General features: G+C 33.7%; 1 protein-coding gene across 2 annotated transcripts in view; it reads right to left on the bottom strand.

The window, feature by feature from the left end:
* Positions 1–9424, bottom strand: part of LOC137630216 (uncharacterized) — a 12022-nt gene extending 2598 nt beyond the window's left edge. For both annotated transcript variants that reach the window (XM_068361670.1, XM_068361669.1), the window contains exons 1-7: positions 9265–9424; positions 5680–5958; positions 4478–4565; positions 4191–4326; positions 2807–3033; positions 1214–1541; positions 1–126 (exon numbers count right to left, since the gene is read on the bottom strand). The exon at positions 1–126 is cut by the window's left edge and continues 47 nt beyond it. In XM_068361670.1, coding sequence (XP_068217771.1) covers positions 1–126; positions 1214–1541; positions 2807–3033; positions 4191–4326; positions 4478–4565; positions 5680–5958; positions 9265–9267 — 1187 coding nt within the window. In that variant the 5' untranslated portion in view covers positions 9268–9424. The remainder of the gene's footprint in view (positions 127–1213; positions 1542–2806; positions 3034–4190; positions 4327–4477; positions 4566–5679; positions 5959–9264) is intronic.
* Between the last annotated feature and the right edge of the window lie 576 nt (positions 9425–10000).

The following is a 10000-nucleotide window of genomic DNA, read 5'->3' as shown; positions in this document are numbered from 1 at the left end:
CAAGGGGACATGTCGAGATCGCACACCAGCAGTTTACGGGGCTCCTCCTTCGGAGTTGGTGCAGTGCTATTCGAGGAGGGGAGCAATGTATCTGCATCAAGCTCGGTAATTTGGCCATTCTTCGTCCTGGGGGAGAAATAACAAACTAGAAGTAGAAACAAATGTTAACATAAGACACATGAGTGACAAACATAGGCTATCTGAACCAAGAACAAATAGTAAATTTGGTGAAAGGGCTTTTAGCTACTGTGCGCCTAGACATTATAATAAACTGCCAACTGAAATGAAGGACCTAAAGGGAGCAACTGAATTTAAGAAGAAACTAAAGACATTACTTTTCACAAGATCATATGATTTGGAAGATGCTACAATCAAAGAATTGTATAAGTTATAATGAAAATGTTTCGTTAGATGATTGATATGGACCCGCCCGAGTAGTAGTTCACTCGATTAGTGGAGGGTTGGATTTAAACACAAAACAAGTAACAAGTAACAATAATGACTTATTATGATTGTCAAGGTTAAAGTTGTGTAGCCCCTTTTTATTGAGGGTTATGTTTACAATTTTGTTACTTATTTTCTTTAATTTCATGTTTTTTTTTCTCCATATTATTTACTTTCTTTAGTGGCATTCTTTCGTTATTGGAGGGCTATGGCTTTTAACCATTTGCTATCCCAACATTAATGAAGCTATACAAATTTCCCTTTTTTTTTTTTTTGTAAATTTTTCAGATCTGGAGAATTTACCATTAAAATGTTAAAGAACTGTCTTAAAACAAAATTAGTTGCAATTGCCATGGAATTAAATGGAATGTGTGGAATTTGCCTCATATAACCCAGAGTAGTTTAATCAATTTGGACAATGTGTATGGAATACCGTAATTGGTGTATTCTCATGCAATCCACTCTAGCAATAATACATTCTCAACGTTGGTGCTGTTAGTGGCACCACTCTCACCCCCTTAATGGCTACTAATTCTTTATCTTTCCCAATCTTCCGATATTGACAAAACCCTAATAAATACACATCAAAATCTCACGTTTAAACAAAATAGTTTCATGGTGAGTTTAAAATACAATATGTAAGAAGCCAGAGCACTAACAATTTAATCTCTACCGATATTTACTATCATTTGCCTTCAACTTACGAAGAAATAGGATAACAGAATCAACAAAAACAATAGCCACATAGAAAGAAGGTACGCGTCCTTACCTGTATAAAATGACCGGTCTGTAACCTGGTGGAAGAACCTCTTGTCTTATCTTCTGAACAGTCCTTGATGAGGAAGCCCGAATGAACTGGGCCGTTTTGCCGATTTTCTTCAAGAATGGAATCAGATCCTTAAGCAGAGACCTTTCGTCGTCAAGGGGACGATCCAGGTAGTGTGAGAGATCGTCCTGCTGCAACGTCTGGCCACTTTCAAAAATATCGAAGTCCGATTCTCGTCTCTGCCTTTTGTGTTCTGGGGTGTCTCCGCCATAGGTATGTCGATGGATTAAATTTAGCACTGGTGATAAAGGGACTGTCGTCGCTGCAGGAGCTAAGGGTATAGATCAAGATACTTTATGAATTTAGTAAAAAAAAAACACTGACATATAAAAGGTTATTGATAAAACAAGGCTTTCCAGACGGAACTAAAGAGCGTTGATAACAGGACCCTCACAGAGACTACTTTCTTTCTTTAAGGGCTGCTTTTCCGGTCCTGTACAGCAGGGTGACCCCATCCTATACAGGACCTCCACAGTCGTTTTACCATGTTTGTTCGAGAGCTTTCAATATTTCACATCGCGTATTGCTGATTTACTGTTAAATTGAGACAATCGAAGCACTCACAGAACAAGTGTCTCCAGTTTCCTCTGAATTACAACGGTTTTAGTTCTTACCACCAGATAGCTTTCACCAGAATTTTTTTAATAGAAAGTAGTGTGTCGGGTAACGCAAATGCATGCCTATGATACTAGTTAATCTGAATCATATGATCATTTGGGCGTTTTTAAGACTTAGAAACCGTCAGACGAAATAACAGATTATTGGAACCAGAAATTGAAGAGAAAAAAAAAATCAATATACAGTAGTTTGACCCGTAAGTTAACAATGGATCAGCTTGGAGGAAAATCAGAAATCTTGAAAAAAAAAAATAGAGTATTATAAGTCTTTTCATCACAAAGGGAAAAATGGCTGTAAGTAAAGCAACAGGAAAATCTTAAAGAAAAAAAACTCGTCTAAGCAGCAACGGCACCATCGAACAAATTTTGATCATGAAAAAAACGCCATGCTTCTAAGTTTTCTTCATAGACTTGGCCGATGGGTGGATTTAAGTTATTTCAAGTTAATATTGATGTCAAGTAATTAAAAGCTTTTTAACGAAAGATATTTATTGTGGTTCTATATCTACTACTCTGTAGTTTGCAATATACGAAATGAACAACACAATGCTGTCCAGTAGCTGCTTTCCACTTGGTAAGAGACTTGTTTGGTAAGCACCTTTTCTAGAAGGCCACTCCAAAATCAAACTCTTGTTCTCTAGTCTTGGGGAGTGCCATTGCCTTTGTACTATATTCTTCCAATGTCATGGGTTAAGAGTTCTATTGCTTGAGGGTAAATTCACGCACACTGTTCTATCTCCTTCCTTATTTCTTTTCCTCATTGAGCTATCTTTCCCTGTTTTTCCTGCTTTTTCAACTATAGTTAAATCTTAGCTGATAATTAATAAAAGTTATATCGCAGCATCAACATTATCTACTACAAATTTATGCAATAAACCAAACTCTAGGTAAAATGTTAGCTGCCCAATTTAGAGCTTACCGCACAGTCCAGGATACTGGCGAGAGCAGACAGTGCCATTTGGGCAAGTCGAACAGGGATCTCCTGGGTGGTACATCTCGCTGGACAGGATGTTTCCACTTGGACCGTAATTACAGGTGTAGATCTTCTTCCACCAGCCATTCTCAAGAAACATGCTAAACCCACACCCGATTCTCTTAGTGTTCCACCACACCATTTGTGTGTATCGACTAATCTTTGTTGAAAACCTAAAGGAAATGGAGTTAAGAGTTTCATATGTACAGTACATGAAATTTCGTTGGCATTCCTTTTCAAACTACATACTTATACTTTATAATAAATTTTAAAAAAAGTTTCCCCCTATAAAATGTATTTTTTTTTCACAATGCATCTACCAGTCAATTTTTTTTTAGTGAGGCAGATTTGCACCGACTCGCAGGAGTGCCCTTTTTATCTCTGAAAAATTTCCTGATAGCCGATTGGTCGGAAGTATTTTTGTCCGAATACTTCAGACCAATCAGCTATCAGGGAACTTTTCCGAGATAAAATGGCACTCCTGCGAGTCGGTGCAAATCTGCCTCACTAAATAAAATTGACTATAGTTACGTTAATTCACGACAATAGAATTTATAACTCTTAATGGAAAATTGACAATAATGATAGAACAAGGCTAACTCCAACCGATATACTATAGAATAGAGAATGTTACGAAATGAACAGTGTAGTCAATTCTAATTAAAGAAAGCGTTTCCTATAGGTTAATATAATACGAGCAAGCTATTGTCAGAAAACTTTACATCCATAGATTTTTAATAATACCAAAGTTTTTACTAATACAGAAAGGACTACCTGTCTATGATAATGTGGATATATATATATATATATATATATATATATATATATATATATATATATATATATATATATATATATAGAGAGAGAGAGAGAGAGAGAGAGAGAGAGAGAGAGAGAGAGAGAGAGAGAGAGAGAGAGAGAGAGAGAGAGAGAGAGAGAGAACATTCATTGGAACAAGAACATTCATTTTATGTCCAGAACAAAATAGAAGTTCATTCTAAAGCATTTTGATTAGACCAATAAGTCTATTGGAGAGGAGGATCAACTCACAATAGAAGGGCGTGTGGGGCGGGGTATTAGGGCAAGACAAGTTTAGTGGGTACTGAGTAAGAATGTTAAAGCTAAGACAGCCAGGTTAGGAGGTCCTATGGTTATTTGATAAATCTCAAATTAAGGCAGAAAGTATATTTCACAAAGAATTAGTACTAGTTGCAGTGTTCTACAAGAGGATAAAAAAAAGTTTCTACAAAAGGATAAAAAAAAATTCTACAAAAAGATGAAAAAACTTTCTACAAAAGGATAAAAACATTTGAAATTGTACATCATTTACTGGTATAAGTGGACGAGATTAGGGTCGAAATTCTGCACCTCGTGGTACCAGCTCTTCACGATACGCGACCACTGAATTTGAGCATTAAACTTGCTCTGATAAATCACGAACAGATTTTGACCCACGCCAAATCTTGCTAGAAATTTTTAAAAAGTTCACACAAAACTTTCAAAATAAAACAGACAAATTATCTAATTTATGCACAGGTAAATATCTATATAATCTTTCTTTAATGTTATAGACAAACAGAAATCAGGAATAGTGTCTTTTGTTGAAATTCTACTTACAAACACGACGGCAGTCTGCACATTCCTTGCCAAATATACATTGATCTGCATCCCTCTGAGCAATGATGGCTAGTTCATCGTCCCATTCCTAATGGTAGAATTTTATAGGTTTATATATATATATATATATATATATATATATATATATATATATATATATATATATATACAAAAAACGCTATTATTTTTTTAGTTGATTCCCCCTTGGGTCTCTGATCCCGAGGTAGAGAGAATCCAGATATTAGGTGGTATATAATATATGACTTTATATATATATATATATATATATATATATATATATGTATATATATACATAAACATACATATATATATAATATATATATACATATATATGTATATAATATATATATGTATATATATATACATATATATATATATATGTATATACACATATATATACATATATATATAATGTATATATTTATATATACATATATATATATTATATATATATACACACACACACACACACATATATATATATATATATATATATATATATATATTATATAAATTGCGCTATTTTGAGACCAATATACTTTTAGGATTGTAAAAAAAAATTAAACAAGGCTAGTCGTTTCTATTATTTTCACTGAGCTAAAATTTCTATTTCGTACTTAATGTTCCTGAAACTTTTATCTTGAGAGGCTATATACACAAAATATACCTCTTAAAACTATGAATTTGCGGCTTAAAACAGATATAAATATCAAATGTGCAAAACGTTTCCTCCATATAAAAAACTAAAAATAAGAAAAATGGTTGTTGCAACCTATTTTCAACACTCCCCCGTGGGAAACTTAGTTTAACGTCAAGATACAATTTTAGTCACAATGAATGTTACATGAACTGGATCTATAAATTTACTCTTTCACGAAGAAATAAAAAACCTTGAGACTCCCAAAAGTATTTAACAGGTAGTCTTCGATATCAATATACTAATGTTTTTAACTGCATCTCCGATTTCCTTACTTGAAGGGCTGATATTCTCGTCCGATTCAGCAAGGGAACCCTATTCTCTACAGTACAGGACCTTTCGTTAATTCATTTTATCGTATCCATGTCCAAAACTATTTAGGTTGATTATACTATCTTTTCTATGAGCTATGAAAGTCCCAGCTAAAAAAAAAATTACTCTTAAGAGCATTTAAAAAGTAAGGAAGAGATCAATAATACTTTACCAACATCCTCATATTTGAGGCACTAGGCTGTGGTCCCGTGGCCCCTCTGGTTTCTCTTCCCTGAGCCACTATCGCTCTGAACTTATTGTGATAATCGATGATCATGGCTGCATCCTTGGGCGTAACTCCTCTGTACTGCACTTGGTTTCCGCAGTGTTTGCCAGCATTCTCGTGAGGGCACAGGGTGTGAAGGGGCGTGAAGCTGCAGTAGGGAGAGGTCGAGTGCAACAAAGCCAAGGGAAACCATAGCAAGGAAAGCCAAATCCTTATGTTTAACACCTGAGGCAAAGAAGAAAAATATGCTGTTAAAAATTGAGGAAAAATTGGTCTTAAGTTTATTTTCAGTTTATCAGTGTATGTTAATAAATATTTAACACCAAATTCCTAATCCCCATATTTCAATACCAAACGTACAATATCGGTGGCAGTTGTTTTGAATAGCAGGAATGTGTTACTTTACTTGTTTACTTGTTTTGGTTTAAATCCAACCCTCCACTGAAATTGAGTGAACTACTTCTCGGGCAGGTCCATATTAATCATCTAAAGAAACATTTTCATTATAACTTATACAATTCTTTGATTGTAGCATCTTCCAAATCATATGATCTTGTGAAAAGTAATGTCTTTAGTTTTTTCTTAAATTCAATTGCTCCCATCAGGTCCTTCATTTCAGTTGGCAGTTTATTATAATGTTTAGGCGCACAGTAGCTAAAAGCCCTTTCACCAAATTTACTATTTGTTCTTGGTTCAGATAGCCTATGTTTGTCACTCATGTGTCTTATGTTAACATTTGTTTCTAGTTATAGTTTGTTCAGGCATTCTTTTAGATATTTTGGTTCATTTTGGTTCAATATCTTAAACGTTAGTAAGAGATGAGCTGGCTCCTGCATGGTTTCTCTTGGAATTACTTCATAATTTGAGTAAATATATGATAATTTAATTTGACAAAATACATGACTCATATATTTTTCCAACTGGGTATCTTGGGTTTCATCCATTTCTGCCCATGCATATTATCTTAAGGTCTGTTATCTTAGTCCTATCAAACATGGGAACCCTTTTCACTACATTCCTGGATATTTTGCATTATTACAGTGCATAACTGGTGTTTATTGACAAAACACTTTAACAAGAAAGTCTTCAGTTTTTTCTTGCATGCAATATTTTTCATTTATCAATTCTAAAATTTGAATTCTTTATTACCAACAGACTTTATATTTTATATCCAAGGTCAGTATTTTCTGTTAATCTCTTCAATTCCAAATCATAATCTTTGCAATTTCTTGAATTCACTATATGATCATCAGGTTTGTTCTACTTTGTGCAGTCTATGCAATTTATCTGATGCGAGTTAAATTCCTTGATAGCGTGACTTCCTGGACATTTCCCGCACACTTTATCATCAGTCTTGAACTTGCAATCTTTTTTTTCAAAATGTCCATACCTTCCACAGTGTTAGTAGGTGATCACGTTGTACCTATAGCATATAAGTACCGCATCGCAACATAACTTAGTCACCATCATAATTATTGACACAAACTATCTTTTTATGTGTTTCTTACCATCTAATATACATAATAATGAGGGATCCCAGTAGATAAAAATTTGTAACTTGCAGTAATGTTGTAAGTCAGAACTGCACAAATTCGACAATATACACAGCTGAAAAAATGCATGGTTAATGTAATTAGCGCGAAATCAAATTATCATAATTGCCTATAATTTACATACCGTCTCCCAAATTGGGCATTGCTCTATCGTAGCTTGGATCGCTCGCAATCAAACATTCATGCACGCTCTTATGAAACTGGCAAGTGGCACAAGGATGTAGTGCGCGTGTCAGCCAAGAGAGCCTTATTTCGGCGACATTTTTTGCCCTTCATATAACCAACATCTATACAGTGAACAATGTGTGTTATGAATATAATCAATTACTGAAACATGGAATAACACAATTTTGAAATAGCTTGAACTCTGCTCTGGGAGACGTCTTCTTGTAAAGACAATCATGCAGGAACTCTCAGGAAAATGGGTTGGGGGAAAGGCTGTTGTAAAATGACATTGATATTTGGAAGCTCTAAAGTGGTTCAAAAAGCCAGATAATGACTAAATGATAAAAAACAGAAAAGCTCCTACAAATGATTGGGAACAACGCATATGCAGTATATTACCATTAAACTACCAAAGCAAATAAACTTACGATACATACATACATACATACATACATATATATATACATACATATATATGTATATATATACATACATATATATGTATATATATTCATACATATATATGTATATATATACATACATATATATGTATATATATACATACATATATAAATATATACATACATGTATGTATATATATAACATACGTATGTATATACATATATACGTATGTATATATAAACTTATATATGTATATATATACATATATATGTATATATATACATATATAAGTTTATATATACATACGTATATATGTATATACATATGTATATGTTATATATATACATACATGTACGTTGTATATATGTATGCATGTATGTATATATGTATATATGTATGCATGTATGCATGTATGCATGTATGTATGTATGTATGTATGTATGTAGATGATTTAATGGCCCAGCACACAGTTATACAGTGACAAATTACCCAACACTCATACAATCCCATAGAGAGAATTTCAGTGTTTCTAGAAATTAAAGATTCATAGAGTCCATATATCTAACATTATGTAGGAAAATCAGTTTAGGAAAGAGTAAATTAATTGGGTCTCAATGGCATTTGTGGTCACGTTCTCGGCCATACCAGGTAAATGTAATAGCTACTTAATCTCGGTAGCCTAACTGAGGACTTGCTTGTTTTCCAAATGCCTCGATAATGTGGATTTGACAATAAATGAACAATATGCGGTGTGGAATACTTGGAAAGCATGACAATGTACTTTAGAGTAGGGTGCCTCTGCAGTATACAACCAGAAAAGCCGTCCTCAAAATAAAGTAACTTTTTTACTCGCTTCTATTTCCCTGCTATAGTCGTACAAAAAGGGTACCATACTCCATTACAGTTTAACATCCCTGGTTCAGAGGACCGTCTCTTAACACAATATAATTCAAATAATCGTACATCTCCGTATAATTAGATAACATGTTTTTATCTTAAAATAAAATTTGATTATGATTCCCCGTTTTATTATCAGATCTCTGAAACTCCCTGCTAAACGTTATTCTGGTTAGTCATTAACAGTTTCTCCAGGAATAACAGGGCGCAAGGATTATAAGCACAGATGGTTTACCATAATCTTGATAGGAAAAGATTCTTAATTTTCACTGCCAAAATACTAATTACAGCTACAGAACACAAATCGGATCTCTATTATAATGCACTTTCGTGAATGAGCACAGAAGGGTTATCTGAATATTGTGCCCATAAGAAATACTTGCAATAAATTAATCACTAATCATGGTTTCCAAAAGTATAATTATCAACACAGCCTCGCCAATTGAATTAATTTGACCCTAATTACATGGTATATTCTCTCGAAAACAATTGCAACACTAAACGCAACACTCACCATATTTTCACAATAAAGCTATCAAGAACACCTCGAGCAATAGCACCGATGGATTTAAAATTCACGTGTACTGATTGCCTCAGTACAAAGCAAACTAGAATTGAGAAAACTGTATACAAAAGGAAACTCCAGAACAGGCTGAAAAAGCCAACAAGGGTGACGAGCTTAAGACAAATGACGCGAATCAGTTTTCGGAGACGACAGTAGGAAATGGTTTTTGAAACAACTGCTTTCCATACGAAAAGGGTAGTTAGGCATTAATGTTTTATTGACAAGAGAAACTTCTTCAGCAATGTTATTACAGAGAAAAATTAACTAGAACAAACATCATGAATGCGATGTATTCAATTATTCTTCTTGAGTTATGAACAGCACCAAGTTTGCAGGTTGAAAACAAAACGCAATTTCAGTAAAATAAAAAAAAAAGTTTTTGTTGTAGAAAAACTATGAAATGATTAATAGATAAGATATTACTTATTGATTTTAAAATCCAGTTTTATTTATTCACAACTACAACTTGATCCTTTATTAAGAATGCACGAGTGACCATTTTGTACACATATGAATTCAGATTAAAAATATAACACACTTCTTAGTTTGTGAACAATTCCGGGGTCTTATCAGTAGATATTTTAGTCTTATGTTTTTCTCTTGTTCAGAAGGGCTCTTGATGTACAGTGTATAATTAATTGTATGTGACAATCTCTGCATTGTATTACTTGAATCTTAGGAGAAA

This window comes from Palaemon carinicauda, chromosome 38, assembly GCF_036898095.1.
Source record: "Palaemon carinicauda isolate YSFRI2023 chromosome 38, ASM3689809v2, whole genome shotgun sequence".
Classification (NCBI taxonomy): Eukaryota; Metazoa; Arthropoda; class Malacostraca; order Decapoda; family Palaemonidae; genus Palaemon; species Palaemon carinicauda.
This window is presented reverse-complemented; position numbering and strand designations above follow the sequence as displayed.